The following is a 22,255-nucleotide window of genomic DNA, read 5'->3' on the forward strand; positions in this document are numbered from 1 at the left end:
TGCCACTGAACTTCCATCATCTCAAAGCTCACGAAGGGATTAAAGGGAAAGATGTGGCAGAAAAGGAAATACACAGTGTCTCAACATGCTCCATTCCCTCAAATCTCGGAACAGGGCAGGATTTCTGCAAAACAAGTCACTCATGTGAGTGAAAATAAACAGCAACAGCAGCTCTGTGACACACATCTGGGTGGGGATGTGCACCTATTTCAGACAGATGTTGATGCTCAGGTGAAGATCTGCACAGGCATTGGAGCACTCCTGGCCCAGCTGCAAGAGGGGCAATCTCTCAACATCTGCACAGGGCAGAGGATGAGAGAGGTCAGCCACTGAGGGGCTGCTAGGGAAAGCACAACCAAGGCAACTTCTATTTTCTCTCATGCTGATATACAGAGCTTTTGTTTGTATTTCTTATTTCTCAAACCAACTCCCAGCCATGTGCAATGGTTTCTGATCCAACCCAGGCCAGAAAAGTGCAAATAGACACCATCAGAAACAACTATTCAAAGAGAAACCTATCACGATGCCCAAATTCACTTGGAAGAGGGAGGGACACTCCTCCTCCAAGTTTGTACAGACAACTACCACACTACCCCAACACAGAAAATACAATCTCATGGTATAATACTAGGAAAATTCAGCATATACTGTGTGTGGCAATGCAGAGACTCCCGTGCTACAGAGAAAACATGATGCTCTCAGGGTTGATACATTTTTCTCTGAATCACAATGTACTTAGAAATGTGACAGGCACACATTAGAAACAACACCACTAATTTTGCCATTTTGTTTCAAAGCACAATGTGGGCTTCCTTTCTAGGAAACTTCTCATAGCTACTGTGAGATCCAGCAGTGCTCACTTGCCCCTCTAAATCACTCTGTGGCATGGCTCTATTTCAGCTAAGAGGTGCCTACATTTTCGTGGTCAGCAACAGATCCCTGGTGCAGCAGGTGGCATTTTAAGTGTAGAAAGTGTGAGCAGATCCTTTGGGACGTGAGGCATGCCACTCATGTAGGATGTTATTACAGAGGTAAGTATCTGGTGTGAATTCTTCCCGTTACATATAATAGCCACACTCAACCAAGTCCAGTCCACATGCAATGAGCAGCTCTCAATTCAGCTGAATCCAGTTGCTCTCCTCCAGCAGCTGCATGCAATGATAACCCAATTCTTAGATGGAAATCTAATATCCTGGGTAGGAGGTAAAAAAGGCTTAGTCAAACCATCAGGCTTCAGAGATCTCAGAAGCTCTCACGCCAACGGCTGACAGCCAAAACACTACCTGGAAAATCCATTCTGCACAGAATAAAGTCATAAAAGGTTTAAGTAGGTGAAAACAGTATTCTAGAAGCTGGCAGAAGCCATGACCAGTACCATGACTTTCTCTGATTCTGATGTATTTGGCATTGTAACATGTTCTTCACATGATCTTTAATTTTTCTAGTACAGGCAAATCTTGCCAATCTAACCTATTAACTTTCCACTGCTCTTTTATTGAGTGGCAGTGATCAGACACAGTTTCAAGACTGGTTTTTCACTCTCCCAGTGAAGAATCTCATGAGCCACAGGGACTTTAAAGTAAAAACTGTTCAGTCAGGTGCAGTTTTCATGCCCTATATCCTCAAAGAAATGTGAACTCTGGCATTTTTTGCGCTTGTTGTGTGTGCTTCCATTTCTCTACCATCAGTATGTCAGCTCTGGGAGAAGAAATGTCTTAAAATTTAGAGATGGGAAGTCTGAAAGTATCTGCTGTTCACCGCTTACAGGTGAGGTTTGAAGGATTTTCTCTTCCTTTGAATAAGGACAGTCTGTCTCTTCTGGCCTCAGCTAAAGGCATAGCTTTTCCCCAGCAGCTGCTGGGAAGCTTTGCTGAGATGTGTGATGGGGTGGGAGAAGGGTCACCTTGCTGCTCAGAATTTCTCACATGCAGCAGTCTCACCTTGACACCAAGGAGGAAAAAGTAACCTTTGAAACTCAGAGTGAGAATCCACGTTTTGTCCACTACCAGAGCTGCCAGCCAGATTCTTATATTTCCTACGGATTTTCTGCACTAAGAAAAAACACGTCAGGAGCAATTTTTAAGTGGGGAGGAATAAACCATCAGATGAGTGAATGCTTTAGCAGCCAAGGGCTGTCTCCTCTGCAACCAGCAGGAGACAAAATACAGAATGCTACTGTTCAACAAGCCTGGCATCTCCCAGCAGGACGGCATCTCTCGCTGACATCATTCCCACCCCTTCAATTCCTTCCCGAGGAGAGATCTGACTTGTTTGTACAAGAGTCAGCCGCCAGCAAGCAAGGTACAGCAGCCTCACTCCTGCAGCTGAGCTCCCAGACAGCTCTGCCAGCTTCCCCTGGGCCCAAGTCCATACATCTGCCCTGTTCTTGCAACGTCACCACTCTGCCTATCTACAGCTCAGGAGTTTTCGCACCAGGGCTGAGACTACGGCAGAGATCAGCCAAGATTTCCCTTCTCACTTCCCCACGCAATTCCAAACCCAAACCTTTCCCACGGCCTGTGCTAACACATTTGCCACCCTCAACCTCTGACACTTCCTAAAAGGCCTCAGTGTTCCCTGGTACCCAAAGGCTCTGCAGAAGCTCGAGAGCACAAATTCAGTTAGGCCACAACCATGTAAGCAATTTTCAACGAGATTTTATTTTCAAAAGGAAAAACTATGGAGCTGTTCCAAAAAAGAAACCGCAAGTCTTAAAATCTTACGACTAGTTTAGTGAGCAGATGCTGAGTGTGCCAACAGTCTCAAGCTTTCTTGCAAAGTCCTAAAAAATGAGAGCTAAGGAGCTAACAGCAGAGGCAAAAATTAGGCATAAAACACACATTGGCCTGGCAGGGTAATTCTGACTAGAAAGCAGAAAGCTGCACCAGCTTGCTGTCACTGAGCAGCTTCTTTGAGCAAAAGGTGCGGGAGCTCTTAATAGCAGTTTAAAGCTACCAATTAGCTTGAATACTACTGAGCTCCCCTAAGCTTCTTACTTGCTGCATAGCCGATTGCTAAATGTTAAACTTACAAAGGGTAATTGATCCTCACCTCCCTCGGCTGCGCCTTGCTCTCTGTCCCCGTCCTCCTGGGCTGTGCCCAGCCTGGTTCAGGGGACACAGCCTGCAAGATGTGCCTGGCAGAAACATCAGCACCTTCTCAGCTGGATCAGTGCCAGCAACGTCCGATCAGGCAATCGGTGGCTCAGCAAGTGTAACCAGAAATCACAACCCCACCAAGGTGAGGACCTTACAGAACACGCAGGTGCGCCCTGGCTGGGGCCAGCCTCCCTGCATGCCCGCAAACAAGGGGCTCATTGTGCAGCCTTGTAAATCTCATGACATCACCACCACAGAAGCTGCAGTCCCTGTGAAAAAACAATTTAATTCCCAGGATAACAAAGATTTCAAATAACCTGCAGTTGCTTGAAGCCATTGCTGTGACCCTTCCTTCAATACTCAAGCAGGTTTCCTTCCCTTCTTATTCAGGTCTCGTTCCCTGCCCAGGACCACTCATCTTTGCTCCTGAATATTAAGTACATTTTTCTCTCACAGTTAAATTCCCATTTGGCCTACAAAATACTTTGGAATCTCAAAACAGAAATGGTTATTACAAACCTGTAGAGAGGATTATAAAAGATTACATGCCCCTATTACAGAGCTGCCAAGTTCTGAGAAGGTTCTCAAGTGACACTTCTCTCCAAAGCAAGAAGAGGCTTTCGTGAGTGGTTTAGAAGGCAGAAAATGGAGAATAGCAGAAAAGTTAATTATTCGTGGGAGAAAAAAAAGTCTGCAGTTTTTCCTCCTAATTTATGCATGGTCCTTTTCTTATCCAGCTCTATGCCCTTCACCTTGTTCTGTCCTCTGCAGTGCTTGCTCTCACCAACCCCTAATCTCCATCTCACAGCCTCTTCAGAACCAGGCATCCAGAGTGGGCTGTTCCCTCTTCATTCTTTATTTTTTGCAGCAGTGTAGGAAGAGAACAAAAGAAAAAAAACTCCTGAACTTTAAAAGGACCTTGGCTCAAGGCAGCTCTGCAAAAAAAAACCAAACAAAAAACAACAACAAAAAAAACAACCAACCAAACAAAACAAAAACTCAAACAAACAAATACATAAAAACCCCCCAAAAACAAACAAACAAGCAAAAACCCCCAAACAAACAAGCAAGCAAACAAAAAAACCCACCCAAACAATTTAAAAGCAAAAGCTGCTCAGTTCCTGCACACATTTTTGCTACACACATACAAAAATGCACCAGTGTACTCGGGGTCAGAATTAAAGATGTGTGGCAAAAGCAGCGCACAGAGCTTGGCAAAAGCACCAAGACTAAAGTTCACAGAGTGCTTTACCCCCACCCTTGCCAAGAAGGCATCAGCCAGATGACATTCATCTGTCACAGGCCACTTTCAGAAGAGCAGGACCCTTGTGCTTTTCCTGTCAAGGAGGGAGGTATGGGAAGTACAAAGGTACGGAAGCATTTCTGCAGAGACAAGAGCCACAGGAACAGGGCAGGCGATGAGATAGTGCCCACAACAAGTTCCAGATGAACAACTGAAAACCAAACAGGCTGTCTTTCAGTGCAGCCTGAACTACACCATGCAGGCTGTCTCTTTTAGAAGCTTTCACCTCTGGCTTTATTCCCAGAAAGCAGGTATTTTCATTGTCACTGATGTCACTCTATAAACTTCATTTCCCAGAGCAACAGCACAATTGCTGAACTCCCCACCTCTGAAACCCACCCAATGTTACCTCAAACCAACCCTCCCTGTGTGTGGTGGGTTTCATGACAAGAAACAACAAGGTAAAAACAAAGAATAATGTATAAAACAATCCTCCACAAAGATCTCACATGATGCTTTACAAACTTGCTCACCCTGCCACCACTGCACAGCCAGTTGCTGATGTACAATTTTAGCTACTTTCAGTCTGAATGTTTCTTGAATATTTCTGGGTAGACATACAAGCAATTAGGTGCTTCTTTTGGGTTTGGGTTTTTTCTTACCACAACAGACTATGGGGAAAAAGGACTTGTGAGCACTGCTGATGTCTCATAGAGGGGAGTTTATTTCCCTTGTCAAAGGGACAATTCACAGGACACTAAAATCTGCTGCAAAAATGTGCATGGTTTTGCATATTAACCAGGTCATTCAGGCATATAGGCTAAAGTTAGCTTTTGTATTTTAACCACTTAAAACAAATGACTTAGTAAGGGACCCTGTCAAGGGGTTGAAATATAATGTACAAGAAGCCCTGTAGTACTCCCCCTGCTATTTAGACAGACCCATTCTGCTTCTTTCTGGCATCTTCTAAATGTTTTCAGAAGAACCTGGAACCACCAGGTTATTACACACGAATTTGTTGATTTGACCTACTTAAAAACAAAAGTACCAGAAAGCTCCTCATTCCATTTTCCTCATTAACATCTGAAAAGTCTTCCTGTATCTCAGTAAAACAACACTAATGCTCAAAAGAGGGGACTTTTTTCATCATTTAATCACAACGACACAAAACTTTAGAGGAAGGAGACTGCAATGGGGATCCTGAGCCATATTTAGATTTTTGTCAAGAGATGTCTTGTGGCAGGATAACCTGAATCCCACATTTAATGCAGTGTGACAATGACCTGTAGTACCTCTTTCATCAGCTCTACCCTTTAACCTTCAGTTAAAGGTTATGTGAGGTTGGTTACCCTGTGTAATTTAACCCAGCTATCACTGCTGGTTTAGGGAGAGAAGCCAGCTTGGGAAGAAAAATCCCCTTTGGTTAAGCATAAGGAGGTCACCACCAAGATGGTCAAAGGAGGACACTGAGCTGCAGGCTGGCATCAAGGCTCAGGAGCCTCCTGACTCACAGTGCTTTGCTGCACACAGCATCAGGATTGGCAAATCAAGCTTCATTTTGTTCCAAAATTTCAGAATAGAGTGGGTGATTTCTTTCTTCTTACTCAGTCTGCCCAGAGAAGCTGTGTGGAAGTTTGAAAAACCAAGCTGGACAGGGCTTGGAGCAATCCAGTCTAGAGGAAGATGTCCTTGCAGAGGACAGAGGATTGGGACTGGAGGATCTTTAAGATCCCATCCAACCCAAACCACTTTGGGATTCAGTGCTGTGGAAAACCAGCTGCGAAAGAAAGAGGCAACACAGGAAGAAGTAACAGTGCCAGGCAGAGAATTGCAAGTGCTGAGCTAACCCTGTGCCAGGGGAAGGATGTTTCTTGCAGGCCAGCTTGCTTTGGACATTTTTGCCATGCTGAGCTCCAGGCTCCTGAGGTACCACCTGAACAGGTGGAGCAGGTTCCCCACGCTTTTGGCAAACCCCAAGCAGCATGATTAATGTATCCTTTGAGGATGGGCTGGCTAATTAAAAGGATCTGGAGGTAGGGTGCAGTATTTCAGGTATTCTTCAGCTGGGTTTTCCCTCTACTTAATGCTTCCTTCTCCTTCCAGTAGCTTAGGCTCTGACAAATAAAGGCCACATCCTCGCCCCAAACACTCACTACCCTTGAGCCCTTACCTTCCCACTTTCTTCCTCCTTACTCCTGCTCTGTTCCTCAAAACTTGTAAAATATTAAGCTCGTGAAGGCCAAACCTTTGTTCTTCATTACACTGCTTTTTAGCTGATTTGTATTTTCAAGACAGATTTTTACACAAAAAAATTTGAATTTAAAATTATATCCTAATTTATATTTACATCTAATGCCTAAGCACAAACATGCCCTTGTTCCCAAATGTCCTCCCTTCTGTCTGCTTTGCAAACTAACAGCACAAATCTCCCACGGCAAATCCAAACCCCCTTCTATCTGAAGGGTAAAGCCACAGGTACTCCTCTCCAAAATCCTAGAAGGAGAACACATGAACTCAGCAAGGATAAATAATAACCAGTGGAGAGAAAATGCCTGTCCTACAGCAATGCTAAACAGAAATTTATAGGTCACAACCTTGCAGAAGCAGGCCTGGTAACATCTAATTAGCAGTCCTGCTGAGCAATTGCATCTCATAACAGTAAACCCAACCAGACCAGGGGGAAAGAGAGAGGATTTTTTTCTAGAAACACAATAATTATAATATTTTGAAGACATTTGCTTTATGTTGCTGTTTTATGGGGATCCCCTCCCCAGTAGGAATAATCAACCCACACAAGTGATTTAATGAGTTATTACTGACGTACATTTCACTCCTATTAGGAAATAACTTAGAAGGGCAGCATAGATTTTTATTAATTATTTTATTTTTAAACTGAAATGCTAAGAATTCTGTTTGCTGCCAGAAGATGGGTGGAGAAGCCAAGGAAAGTTCACATACCCAGGAGACTATTAACTAGAACCAACTCGGACAATACGTTTGAGAAGCATTTCCTTCCAGCTACTGTAGAGAGCTGTCCTCAACATGCCTTTACTTCAGCAGCCAATTTTCCACCACTGAGTACAATGAGATTTCAAAACACACATGAAATCAGAGTATAAACAGACACAAACATCCCACTTAGTGACATAACAAAAGTAAATCCGGGGCAAAAACCTTGAGCTTCTCTATTTTGTGTCCTTCATAAAACATTTTGGCATTTTACACAAACTCTGCTCATCTTTTTTTTTTTTTTCCTTTTTTTTTCCTTGTTTTTATTTTTTTTTTTTTTTAGTGACAGTATTAGCACAAAATACCTGGCTTAGCTGCCTAAGCAATGGTGTTCCTGAACAAAAAATTATTTCTGGAGGTTGAGGGACAAATCTCACCCAACATGGAATTGGAGGAATGGAGTTCCAGAGGAAGCAAGCAGCTGACAAAGCAGGAATGACGCAGCAGCAGGGCCAGCAGGAAGGAGTGGTGAACTGGGCAGAGCTAGTCCCTGCCAGCAGCACAAAGCAAGAATGTTTAAAATACGTATGAAGATCATGTCACAGACAGCAGGAATGGCAAACAGATGAGAGGCAGCACCAAAGAGTGAAAGACTAAGGAACAACTCCCTTTTCTCAAGAGTTTTAGTTTGCCAGAGACAGATGGTGCTGCCTCCACATGGTTAGAGCTGGATGGTACCCTACTCCCCACCCCTGATGGATGCCAAGCTTATTTTTGTAAATCTCTGGTAATAAAAACCATCTATGGCATCTTGCTCATTTCCCCCTCACTACTTTGCCAAAACCTTCAAGCTCTGTCTTCCTTGCCACATCTACAGACCAGTACTAAGTGTCCTGCTCTCAGTGACTAATGACGATTGTGCACATTCCTTGTCCTTGCAAAAGCCTTTTTTAACAAGAGCACAAGAACTGAAAATCCTATCTCAGTACCTGGACCACTTTTGTTAGCCCTGAAGCAATCAGGCATGATGACAAAAAGAAAGGAAAAAAAAAAATCTATTTTTTTTCCCCCCAAACTCTCATGTGATTAAAATCCATTAAAATGCAAACAGACATGAATTTTATTTTATCCATCAGTGACCACACTTCACTGTCCCTGGGCTATGGCTGTCTCTTTGTGAATTCTCTGCACGTAAGAGCAGCCAAGCTCTAGGTTTAGGAGCAATCAATCTAGCAAACCTCACTAAATATATATGTGTGTGTATGTTTTATAATTATTTCCATTTTTCACGTTGATTTACATTGATCATTGGAAAGTACATTCAGCTTCATGTTTGCTTAGCTCTGAATAAACAAAGTGAAGGCTGTTGGGTATCCAAAGACAAATGAGACATTACAGATGTAGACAAAACCTATCATCACCCTGAAAGCATTTCTCTTTGAAATTATATAGCCATGCAGAAGTTATTCAGAGTGGAGATTGCTGTATGTGTTTTTAATTCAGGCCGGGCCTGTTGGGGGAGGGAGGGAGTCTGATGAGCCTCTCTGCTGTCACTTTTTCCCTTCTGCATACCTGATAATTCAGAAATGTCTGACTCTCTAAGGATGTTTTTTTCTTTCCCTTGCATTCCCTAGTTTCCACTCCTCAGGATAGGTCTCCTTAGGTCTATGTGTCTCAGTGCATTTACAACACACCCACCTGGGTTTTTACCATTAAAATTACAAAAAGCACATCAACATCCATTTGAACATGCAATTCCACATCAAGCACAACCATGCAAATCCAGAACAGTGAGTGCCCCAGCTGGCTTCATGCTGCACAGGAGTATTTCTTTCTCATCTGCAGACCTTGTCCCCTTTTGCAGATAAAAATCCCCTGTTTCAGGGCTGTGTTGGAAATTCTAGTTTCCACAGTAACAGTAGGAAGGTGTCAGAAGCTGGGTACATATGCTGCACAGCACAGCCAGGCTCCTGGATTCCGTGGCTGCTGGCTCTACAAGATGCTACATATGCACCCAATAAATTGTTTTGGGTCCTGTGCAACCAGAAATTTTTCAATTAGTACCGTTGAGCCATTCATGTCTTTTGTCAAAGTAACTCAAAACTCCTGCTCCACACGTGTCATTTCTCCCTAGAAAAAATAACAATGCATTTTACAATTATATTTAAGGGCCTTCACTTCTGTTTATAGGCATGAAGCATCCACAGAAAGCTCAAAAGAAACTCCACAATGAAGAAAGGAAAATAGATTTCCTGGAAAGAAGTCTTCCCCTTTTAGAGTACACCCAAGCAGGAGCTAAGGAACAGCCATTATAAGGAGCTCCTTGGGCAGGTTTTGTGGCAGCCTCCTCCCTGCTGCTGCGGGTGCAGCAGCTGAAAACACCTTGGTAGCACAGCTAAAGCAGTGAACACAGCAGCCACGGTGTGAGGAGGGGGACAACATCATCATCAGACCCCACAGCAGTCCCAGCTCCCCAGCCCTGGCCTGTGTTCACCAGCACTTGTGTGTAGGAGGGCACCAGCCTGATTTTGGGTTTTTTTGAATTTGTCTCTGCACGGCCAAGATGCAGAAAACTTTGCAGCACCTTTTCCTGGTGTGTTGTTTGCTCTTTCCTTAGTATTAATCACATAGACTGATTGTGCTGAAGTACCAGGGTGACTGACCCAGACATTTTCTTGAGATTATGTAGTAACAGTAAAAGATACAAAAAAAACATATAAAAGACAAACATACCTCTTGATACCCAACCCCACAAAGGCAAAAGGGCCTCACCTGCCCCCTGCCAGGGTACTCTATACTTTCCTAGATGCCCTGTGCTGTCAACCAGCTCTTCTGGACTGAAAGGCTTTTACCAACACAGGTCAGCCCTAACACTGTCTTACCATAAAGAAGAACCAAATTATCACATGACAATTGCATATGCAAGTGGGAGTGGAAGTCATGGCTGGAAATAATGAAAACCAACAGCAAGACAGCAATTTGTTTCTGCCACAAAAGACTGAACACTTATCCCTTTCCTCCCCACTTGTTTTCAGAACTTCATCGCAATTAAATCTCAGTATCACTTAAGTACCATCTCAATAAAGGAATAGTTTATCATACAAGACATCAGTGGCTTGAACCACACTCATTTTATCAGCTACAGGAGGGCTCACAGGAAACCTACAAATAAACCACAGTGCAGCCAGAATCCTCCCCTTGCTGAGCACCACACGCTCAGCCAGCCCAGCCTGCAAAAGCAGCACCACGGTACATCAGGCATGCAGGGATTCAGTGCTTCACAAAGCTGGCAGAGGAAGTGGTTACTGAGAGAGGCTATTTATACAGGACACAGCCAAAATACCCCATCAGTAATGATAAAAAAAGCACTGCGTGAGTGGAGATAACTGAAGGCAACTGGGAGCTGTTTGGCTCTGTGTGTTCACCTTCTTCCCTTCACAGGCAATTCTCTCAGCAGCACTGACTGGATCTGTGCTGCCAACAAAGCCTCTTCTTGTGTACAAGTGCAGCCAGAACTAATAGGAGAGAGAAGGTAGATGGAGACACACTGCAAGAGTTTGGAGTTTGGCAGATTTTTTGTAGTACTGTGTCAAAACCTGCCAAACCTGCCTGCCAAAGCGTCTGTGTCACTAAATGACTAGTAGAGGAAAATTGCTTTTAAGCGTCTCTAGACCAAAAGGGCTACCGTTTTTTCTATGAAAATAGATTGTAAATTCAAAGGTGTGAGTAGAAGAAAATCAGCAGCAACTCATCTTAGGATGAGTGAGATGCAGCTAAAACTCTGACCATACTATCATCACAGAAATATATGATAATCTCAGAGGATTTTACTTGGGCATAGTCAGAATATGGGATATGCAAAAGCTCTTCAATACCTAAACAACATGCAAAAGCAGTTGAAATTAGACATAAAATGAGTAAGCAGGTCTGCTTACAACTTGCCATTGGACTTGACAGAGTACTTTCTTGCACCTTTTAGAAAGGGGGATTTGTCTTTGGCAAAGGAGGGCAAAAAGAATCAGAGATCTTTGCACAATTAACAAATCTCAAGAACTAGAATTCAAACCTCAAAAACCTCACGTAATTCTGATCCCCTAAGTCTCAAAGCTATAGACATCAATGTGTGGTGACAGCTGACACAAATAAATGCGTTTGACTGCAGCAGTAGGTTTGCTCACTCCTGTTCTCACACATCACTGTCACTCATCTGGCTCCTCTCTGCAGCACTTTCCAGACAAGTGGTTTTTCACAGTACCACAGAATCCCAGAATGGCTTGGATTGAAAGGGACCTTAAAGATCATTGGGCAGGGACACCTTTGACTAGACCAGGTTGCTCCTAGCCTTGTTTGATCTGGCCATGGATGCTTCAAGGGATGAGGCAGCCACAGCTTCTCTGGGCACCCTGTGCCAGAGCCTCGCCACCCTCACAGGGAAGAATCTCTTCTGAATATGGAAACAACCCCCATCCCCTTTCAGTTTAAAACCTTAACCTCATATCCTATCACTTGTTACTACATTCCCATGTTTTGAGAAAGATCTTCTATACCAAATGCACAGATTAAAATGACCAGCTTATTCCCCACAAGGCACAAAGACTGGGAATGCCTACTCTCTAAAACATGAGCTTCTTTAAGAAGCTATTTTGGTAATTTTTTTCTACCACCTTCTCTGTAGGAAATATTTTTCAACTTCATTTGAACAAGCGGTCCTGTAACTTGTAAAAAGCTCTCTCGCCCACAGAAGACCAGATGTCGAGCTTCAGCTTTCCTCAGAGTAAGAGCAAAACCACTCAGGAGACAGTTGGTTTTGATGCTAACATGTCAAGAGTTTCATGCATTAGTCTATTGTTTACGTAAACAGCTTCCTTTAAACAAGTGATGTTTTACAGGATTATGAAGTATTTATTTCAGAAGAGTCTAAAGAGTCTCTTGAGTAACTACCACAGAGAAAGTATCACCACAGCAAGCATAAGGCTAAATGATAATAAAAGTTAATTAGTTAAAGCAAGCAATCAAGTAACTGTATAGCAAAATAATGGGATAAATAAGTGCATAGAGATAATATTGCACATGTTTACTTCTAAAATGCCATTACTTTGACTCCTAAATCACATACTGTTAGCACTGCAAATCTGCACCATTCGTTATTTGGAAAAAAACCAAAGGCCTAAAACCCAAATATTTTCCTCTGGGTTTGTTATTTTAAGGAAAAAAGGGTCAATGTGCGCTCGTTTTGTAAGCACGCAGACAATTTTCATCTCGCGCCAAGTTCCATTAGGGGCAGCGTTTGTGGAAATGCAAACCAGGGAGCTTTGCCTGAAGAAAATTTTACCATGGCAGAAGTTACCCTCTCGCTACAGGCCCCAAATGTATGTGTGTCAAGAAGAGTTAAGGCTCCCATTTCCAGTGTCAAATAAGCTTAGCAGGAACTGAACCTCTGGGTACACTTCCCTTTTCTGTACCCTCTGGCAGCTGCGATTTAGGCCTGTCTTTAAGAGGAACACAGAATTTTGAGAAGAGTCTAACACAGTTTCTTTCACACTTCCCAAGCCTGGGCTTGCCTCAAGGGGATTGGCAAGGACCAGTCTGGGCCCCTCCTGGGCTGTGGGGCTGGTGTTGACATCCCACAGCCAGCCCTGGGCTGTGAGCATCTCCCACTGCCCTCCAGGACATCCTTCCCCATTGGGTCTCACAGTCCAAGTTTCTTTTTCTGGAGACTCCCCAGCTGGAACACAGAGCTTTGTCAATGACTCCAAATCCGCCTGCTCCAGATACAGCTTCTCCTTTGGAAAGCAAAGACTGTTTTTCCTCCTCCAGCCACCTCTTTTCGGCCTTGTCTGGCCTGTTATCAAAGGAAAAGCTTCTCCCACCAAAACCCCAGAGTTTTTTCTCACCAGGAGCCCTTTCTCCTAATCTCCACACTTCCACTCTTTGGCTGCCTCTAAGAAAGCTGCATCTCTTCAAACCCCTCTCTCCCTGCTAAGAAAACACAGGAGACAAGACGTCTCCAGGACACGATTACCCTCTCCTCAGATAATTCCCATGCAATAATTTCTCATGATCAAGGTAATCACAGATAATATTCCTGCATGCACCAGCTGTCAGACTGCTCTGCACAAGCAGCATAACATACAACATCCCAACAGTTCCACGGATACCGACCACAAAAATGGCAAAAAGGAACATTACACCCTGCCAGTCACTTACTATGATTTCCTGAGTCAGAAAACAGCCCTTACAAATACAAACATCCTCATTCATCCCACTGAATGTGAATTTTTGGATTCTGACAAAGTGGTCTGGGGATTAAATACACGAAAATCACCAGTGAACGCTGAAATGACTGCAACTACTTGCATAGAGATACTGTCCATTAAGTGGAATTAAAATCAGATAAGCATAATTTTATTGGCTTCAGATATTACAGCTAATTATCTTGTGTAGTGTTCATAAATATTCAGCTGCATAGTATTAGCCTATAGCCCACATTAAACATTACAATGCTTGGGATGAACCAGGCAGAAGGAAGTAGTGGGGAGGGATGTTTAAGTGATGCTTAAAGCTGTCAAATGCCAGAAATGTTTCCTGTGCATCCCCAGATGCATGTAAGTTCAAATATACTATGTTAACATCTGCTACCACGAGACCACACTACAGTTTAAAAAAGAGAGAGAAACTGGGCAGCAATATGCTATTTTCATATTTATAACTACACAAAACTACAGCTTAATACAATGAGGGATTTTGTACAAGCAGCTTGAATCTTGAATCTGCTCTGATAATTAAAGGTGAAGGAGTTTGAACACTAGGACTACACCTTTCCACAACAACATCAGGTTTCATAGCACAAGGCATTTGCACAGCACTTAAGGGAACACATGAATAAGCTCAATTGTGTAAAACTTCCCTAATAAAAACCTGACCAAAAATAAACTACTTAAGAGCAAAAGAGATTTGGGAGTGGAGGAACATGAGTCAGTAGAAGGGCTTCTAAAATCAGCAAGTGGTTTTAAAAACATGAATACAGAAAAGCTGTTCCAATGAGTAATAAAGACTAAATTCCTACTCAGGAAGAAACAGCTTTGTATTTTGGGAATTGCTGACAGAAACTTAAGGGAACTACCTTGGTTTTGAGTTGCAAATGGGAAAATACAAATCTCTAGATAAGTTTATATGGAAATATGTATGAAATGTAATTTAATAAACCTACAGTGTAAAGATCTTTAAGAGGGCACAGAGTTCAAATTACTTTAGTGAATTATAAAAAAAACCCTAAGCACTTCTGGAAAAGCAAGGATATAAAATATTCTCTCATTCAAGGCACAAAAAATCCTCTATAAAATGAAAGCTTGACATTAAAATCAAAAGACTGAAGAAACACATCTTTATCCAGGTGACAAAAGAGAAGGAAGGAATTCTGAAGAACTGTCTTTATAAAAACATTAACAAGAGAGCGATTGTGAAAACCAAACACACACTAAGTAAAAGAAACCAGTGTTTACCCTCACCCCCCCTCAAACCAAACCAGAGATACCCAGGGAAGATATAGGTAAGGCATTTTACTGAAGGATTATTTTGTCATCCGTCTACAATTAAACACACACCACCCTGAGATCCAGATAAGCAACAGTGAAATAAATGTTATCTGAGAACTCCCTCACAAACCCATTCTCAAGAGCGTGAAACGGTCACTGGTATTGCTCAGAAATAATAAGAACAGGTGCAGCTGCTCACCCACAACCCTGGATCCAAACTTTGTCTGCATAGCTCTTTCCTTATCTTCTTTCTACCCATATCATGGTATGTTCTCAATAAATCGTGTTCTCTGACAAAGTTGTTACTTTATCAGAACAACACTTCTCCTTCCTCAAGCTAACATATTTACTAGAAATTAATATGTTCTTAGATTTCTTAAGTAGTAAATAATAATAATAACAATAATAGTGAGTATAAAACCTTTTACCTTCAAGATTTGCACATGCCAGTGGAAATGCTGGTTCCAAATGCTTGGCTCTAGGAGTGGTTAGAAATCAGCAGATATGCACCAAAAGCACCTCATTCACACCCAAACCCGGCCCATGCTGCTCCTGGGAAGACCCACGCAGCACACCAGGAAAGAGCTCTGCTATTCCTGCTGACTGTCCACTCCATCTGTGCCCCTGTCCCCAAAGCCACGCTGCAGTGCCATGCAGAAAGCTGCCATGCACTTTGGGGAGGCTCTGCATGAAGCCAAGGCTCTGGGCAGAGCCAAAGGATGCAGCTCTCCTGGGGTTCAGCATCCTTTCATCGCCTAAGAGGATGAGTGAGACCATCCAGAAGGGATTTGCAGAGCCAAGAACTGATGAAACAGTGTCTCAACATGCTTCCTAGACTGTGAGACCAACTGGAAAATATTTATCCAGATCTTGTTTTTTCTTTTCTTTTTAAATCCCACTTCCCTCTTCAAGCTGTCACAAAAACAACTGGTCCTCTTTTGGTAGTTAAGCATTTCCTGAAGAAGGGAACCATTCTGCCATTCTGGCACAGAGATGAAGCAAAACACAGGAGGCCAGGCAAGCATTAGAAGGAAGACAAACTTTTTAAAAAGTTGATAATCTCCAAGTATTTCAGAGGAAAGTGGAAATACTTTTAATTGAGTGAGGCTGTGGAAGTGGAGGACTTGGCTTTGTGGACAGAAGAGAGACGGAACGTGCACCCCTGCGTTCTCCTGGTTCAAGTCCAAAGTGTGCCTCTCCCACTGTGTATTTCACAACACAAAAAAGGTCTCTTGGGTTTCAGTCGTTGTGACAAGAATTTCTGCCCAAACAGACATTTCCTGGGGCACTTTTGATCAAGCTTTTCAGTGTAAAACTGTTTGCATATTTTGGAGAAACCCCATGTCTCACACCATCCTGTGGCTTTTACCACAAGTCTCAGCTGCATAAGAATTACCAAGTTCTGCTTCTTGAGGAGAGGAAAACATCAATTTTCTTGGATTTTTCCTTGAACAGTAAACAGGACTATAGGCATGGAAAGACACCCTCTGCCCATCTAAACACTAAAGCAGTCAGAGGACAATTGAGTGATTCCCACTGAATTAAACTCATGTGGAAGAACACAAGATTTGATCCCTTCTGAGCATCTAGACTGTGGTTGAAGAACATGACAGATGTACATTTCTCTCATCCCTTTAATCTTCAAGTCAACTCCCTCAGACCTCAGCTCTAAACCCCAGAAGCTCACAAGTTTTACCACAGTTTTAGCAGGTCTCAGCCTGCAGTCTTGCACAGGGCAGGAGCCTCTGCCCAGCAGCTCCAGCTAATTATGGCACAGACAGCACTTCTTTAAGGAAAAATAAAAGCAGTGGAGAGCAATTAGTTGTCCTCTGACTGCATATCCCACACAGCTGTACCTCTTACAGGATGAACTAGTTCTGTTAAACACAAGCTGTCATCTACCTGAGGGATCAGAGATAGAATGTCTGTGATGGCAAAGGGTGAAAAGAAGCCCCATGGAGGTGTTTGTCCATCCCACCAAAAGCTCTGTTTTCCTGTGAAGTGGCCCAAGCAGGACCTGGCAGTTGAAAGTGATTTTATGGGTGACTTCATCAAATTTATTTCCCCAAACTATAATTTTCTCCCTCGAGAGAGTTTGACTTTTAATCTACAGACCCATTGTTTTTCTCTCAGTTCCTGAATTGTGACTCCCTTTGCAAAACCAGTTTTGGCAGGCTCAGACAGAGGTTTGGCCCACCCAAAAAAAGAACCAAAAGGCTCTGTCACCGTTCCATAACTGGCATGAAGTATTTACCAAGTGGTGCCTTCTCTCAAATAATCCTTTTCCTTTGTTTACTTTACGTGCTACTAAAAAGCAAAACATCTCAATAACACAGAGACTGGCAATATTTGTGTATTATGAGAGAACCATTTGGTATCAAAGAGCACCAGAACAGAGAAAAGAAGGATGCTCAGCCCTTCACAGATGTGGCATTTTGATCCAAATGCTCATATCATATCAAATACCTCCCCAGAAGGTCTCAACAACAGTGAGAGTCTGTAGTAGAAACCTTTGTTCCTAATCTGAATAAACACAGAGGAGAGAAAAAACCCAACCAACTCCTTAATTAGAAGGCTTCTATAGAAAAGAAAAAGAAGGAAAGTAGTTCTGTTACTTTCTTTTTCCCCGCCATGTGTTCCACACAATTCATTAAGCATCATTTAGCCAAATTTCTATTGAAAAAAAGTCTTGGAAAAATTCAAGTGACTGTAAATAAATAGGACTGGACAAATATAAACCTTCTAGGTTATTTCTTCTTTTTGGTAATTTGTTTTTGTTTTAATGCAATGTGACAGCTTCCAATAGCAAGCACAAGCCTGTCAGGGACATTTCACTGTGACTGAAAGACTAACACCCCTATAGACATAGTATATACTTCTTTCACTATTACTACTGAATTTTTTGGAATATTGGTGACTTGTTCAGCAGCCTCAACTGTATCCAGATGTTATCAGGTTTTAAATATGATAATCCGGAGGACTCTGAAAAGTGTTGAGGTTTTGGGGAGAAGGAAAGTTTATTTTTGGTTTTATTACAAATTTAAACTTTGTGGATTCTTTTCCAGGCATCATCAGTTACTGGGCTCAAGCTGGGTAGCCCACGAGAAAGTCTCAGAAAAGCCTGAGAAAAAAGGCAAGCTTATCCTCTTTATCCCCCCTTTTTTCCCTCCCTGCCTTAAGAGTGTTGTTATCAGCAGGGTAGATTTAAATGAAATCTCAGACTGGCATCTTGCTGACCTCAATCCCAGCTGGCTAAACCCTTGCACCATGCCTGTCCTTGGCATCTACCAGAGAGCAGACACCAATCCAGCTGCTTGATTACGAAATGGAGAATCTGGTATGAGGAACTAGATCCATTCCACTGTCTGGAACTCTGTTTAAAAGACAGCTTAATTTCTCTCTCTCCCTGGTACTTCATTGACAGGAGCAGGCTTGATATCTCAATCAGGGCAGCACAACACCACAGAGGATACTGTGCCTGCAGGACTGTGTATACCACACACTCGAGAAGGAAATGCTACTGCTACCACCAGGTGATGCTTCTTTTAAAGGGACCTCTAAGTCTTAAAGCACACACCAAAATATCTCATACCACTTCCTTATCAGGAAAGGACCTTTTTTTCAGTTGCTTTTTACAAGTTAAGATAGAACATCAGAGCATCACTGTCACATTAACAAAAACAAGTTACAAAACAGTTTAAACAACTGTCATGTACCTCGCTACACTCACCTGTTACACAAACAGAACAAAACAAAAGTGAGCTCATTACCTGTACTCATAACAATTTGACTGTCCTCTGTCTTCCCTTCAGTTATGGACTTGCTGGCAGGCTCCCCTTTCCGACTCATGATCTTTGAAAAGCTGCTGGAGAGGGAGGAGAAGATGCCCCGGATGAAGTCGCCCTGCTGCTCGGCGTCCTGCAGGAACGGCTGTGTGTTCCCAGCCTGCGGCTCGGGCTCGGACAGGGAGCGGCTGAAGGGCACCCGCAGCAGCCTGGTCCTTGGCAGCAAGGGGGGCTCAGGTGGCTCTTCCTGGAGACTGTCAGCGCTGGTGGCATCCATGCTTGCAGAACTTTTGGCAAGACTTGGATCATTGCATTCCGCTTTCAGACTGGAGGAGCTCACTCTTTTGTTTACCCTCCAGAGAGGCCAAGGATGGGTTTGCCACCTGTACGCTGCAAGAGGTTTCTCTGAGTCAAAACTCAACTGTTTATTCAACTTCTTGCTTTTCATTCGGTGGTACCAATGGGAGTCCTTCAAGGCAGCTATGCCAGCATCTTGTTCTGACAAAGTTCTTCTGAAGGTCCTGGGAGAAAGACTATGATGCTTTTTGAAAGCACTCATTTTCCACCCTTTGGATTCCAGCGTTTCCCTTACATTCCTTGTTGCTTAATAGTCACGTAGCTGTAGTTCCTCACTCACCACTTTACATCCCCAGTTTCTTTGTTCATGGCTGTGAACTGCAAAACAGCAGAGGTTCTTCCTGAAGACCTTGAGCACCGCTCCCAGAACCAGGTATTCCTACATCTCCACAAGAAAGACGTGCCTCACCTGTAGCACACCGACTTCTAACGGCACACGAAGCCCTGCTGAGCTTGAGATCGCTTCCTGGGCTGTCACATTTCTGCACCAAGCTCTCAGGAAATGACTAAAAGAGCCCCGCAATGAAAACCCACAGCGCTGTTCTGTACCAATCACACTTCACTTTTTTCAGTCTACATTAAAGATTTGGTTTAAAAAAAAAAAAAAAAAAGGAATGCAAAAGTACTTTGCTCTAGAGACACAGCAATGTCTCAGAAAAGTATTGAAAAATTACAGTACTCAACTAAGAGTCATGCGTATGTTCTTCAGTTAAGTAGCAAAGTATATTACTACATATAAATACAAAGTTTCTATTTACCACAGGTATGTTGCATCACTTAAGAGTACCTCAGAGCTGCCTTTTAGAGAAAGGTAATGCAGGCAGATTTATCAGAATCGAGTGCTGGAAGCACGAGACAGGAAAGCAAAGAGGAGGAATGGAGGAAGGAGAACAAACCCTGCAACTCACTGCAGTGTAAATACACTGAAGGGAAATAAGTAAAGAGAAGGAGAGAAGGGACTGAGAGGGTGGGTGGGACTTCACCATACACAGACCAAAGGGAAAGGTTTGAGGCAGGGCAAACAGAACAGGGCAGCAGGAAGATACTCCTTTTTCTCCTCCCCCTTTCTTCCCTTTTTAAACAGCAGAATAGGGGATTATTTTTTATAAATCTAGTTGCAATAAATGAGATGGAAAAAATAGTCCTATCTGCTTAACCAAGAGGAAAAAAACCTCTTGCCTTCACTACAATTTAAGAAACAGCTGACTGTTCTAAAATCTCATAAAGAAAATATCCGCTGGTGAACAAAGAACACACTTGCCAAGTTTTAGACCAGAACACTTAAATCTCAAGTCTACTTAAATCCCTGAAAATAGGGGGTTTATAATGGAAATGCTGACACACCCTTGGCAATAAAGTAACAATGAAAACTACTCCTCTAGTTAAATAAAATGATAATCTGGTCTGGCAGACCAATAAAGCTCAACTGACCCACTATGGGATCCTGCCTTTAAGCTAGGCTGCATTCATCAGCCAAAGTACATTCCTGTCAGCTGCAGATGCACAAACTTCCTTACTTATGTGTATATGTGGGAAAGGGTATCACTGCTCCCTAGAACAGAGAGGGAGTTACCCTAAAACCTCCTTCAAATTAAAAAATAATTTCTCTACTCAATAGCAAGTTTGACTTTTCAATTATAAATGATAGAAGCAGCTATCTAAAAATCACCATGTTTAAGAAGTCACAACAAATAACCAGAAACAGTTCAGATACTGCAATGCAGCTTGTCAGCAAATAATGACGCTGCCTCTTGTGCTTTGTCAACATCACGCTGCTCAGAACATAAGTCTGGAATGACAAAATGTACCTAAACCACAGCTCTGCTACAATTTCCAACCAGAGCAATGAAGTTTCAAAGAAGCACAAGCAGTGAACACAGAGATACTGGTACTCCTGTGAAAATGAGACACAGATCCACCAGAAAAAAAAAAGTTAGCTGGCTTTTGTCTTCTGCTTCTTGATCCCAGGGGTTGCTGATCACCTTTGGTTGCAGCCCATCTGGCCCCATGGACTCACACAGGTTCTTTAAGTAACTCCTGACTTAACCCTCACCTATTGCTGGTGGCTGTTCTCCTCCTCAATCCCTTTCACCAAGCACAGAGGGCACGGGCGTCCGTGTTTTCAAGACTGAGGCAAAACCAGGAGCACTGAGAATCCCAGTTTTAACTGGGTCTGCTGTTACTGGCTCCCCCACCCCTTCCAGCAACGGGTCCTCCTCCTTGCTGAGCCTTTTGTGCTAATGTGGCAGCAGTGCTTTGGCCAAATGCTTTGAATTAGGCAGGTTGGTAAAGCAGGCTTTATGGAACGTCAGGAGTATGAATAAATCCGATGGCTGGTGATGTGGTTGGCTCCAGTGGCACAAGCCATAATCAGCAGGGAAAGCTGAGAATGTGAGGCAGGCTTCTGGTCAGCTCTGCAAGCTGTGCTTGCACAAGTTTCCACTAACACATTGACATCTCCTTTTGGGTTGGGAGCACGGAAGGGCAGGAGAGGACAGAAAATCCAGACAGACTGTGCAGGAGCTGAAATCCTTGTGGGGGTGCTTGCTGTGGATTTCTAGAGTGCTTTGTAACTCCTGCTGATCTCTGCCAGGCTGGGCACCCACACAGACTCTTGTAACAGCCCTTGGAGAGCCCTTACCTGCCCTATTGGAACACTTGGTACCCCTGAGGAATGACTCAGCTTGGATAATACAGCCCTAGCAGCACCAAAGCAGGGATTTAGCACAACAGCACTTTGGAGAGGACAGAACATGAGGCAAGACACCAGCCTCTGCATGATCACCGGGATTCTCCCCTCTTTTTTCACCACCATCCTGTGGACACCTGACTGTACAGAAACATTCCCTTCCAAATACAGAGGGATCACTGACTCACAGACCACCCATTTCAGCAAGGGAACACACAGAAAGATTAACCATGTCTCAAGTTACAGCACAAAGCAACGTGCAAAACCAGTCATGGGTTAACTGCTACTCAAAACTATTTTTATTGGTGTGGCCAGGGGTTGGACCACAGCTCTGTACAGACCTAACAATACAGAGAAAGGCTTCAATAAGCATTCTACATGAAGCCCAAGAACATCAAAGTCACAGTTTAGTTTAAATTTGAATAATATTGAGAAGGCCTTTTAGTTTTTTTTTACTTCTGGTTTCACTTTTTATTTCATGTTACCACTGCTCAGAAGAACACACTTTGTGATCAAAGGAATGTTATCCTTGGCCTAGCTGAGGTTTCACAGTGTACTCTAGAGAGGGTCTTTCTCAAAGTACTTCTAAAAAGGCAGAC

The 22,255-nt window shown here is 43.1% G+C and overlaps 1 protein-coding gene across 11 annotated transcripts in view; it reads right to left on the reverse strand.

Moving 5' to 3' along the window:
• The window catches only part of RASAL2 (RAS protein activator like 2), a 161,972-nt gene that overhangs the window by 85,473 nt on the left and 54,244 nt on the right, over window positions 1-22,255 (reverse strand). For 2 of the 11 annotated variants that reach the window (XM_030279567.4, XM_030279563.4), the window contains exon 1: window positions 18,596-20,826. The exons of 5 other annotated variants lie outside the window; for them this stretch is intronic. In XM_030279567.4, coding sequence (XP_030135427.4) covers window positions 18,596-19,169 — 574 coding nt within the window. In that variant the 5' untranslated portion in view covers window positions 19,170-20,826. Of the gene's footprint in view, window positions 1-18,595; window positions 20,828-22,255 lie in introns of those variants that run through there. 4 more of the 11 variants (XM_030279566.4, XM_030279565.4, XM_030279564.4 and 1 more) reach the window with 3 other exon arrangements.

Source organism: Taeniopygia guttata, chromosome 8 (genome assembly GCF_048771995.1).
Source record: "Taeniopygia guttata chromosome 8, bTaeGut7.mat, whole genome shotgun sequence".
Taxonomy (NCBI): Eukaryota; Metazoa; Chordata; class Aves; order Passeriformes; family Estrildidae; genus Taeniopygia; species Taeniopygia guttata.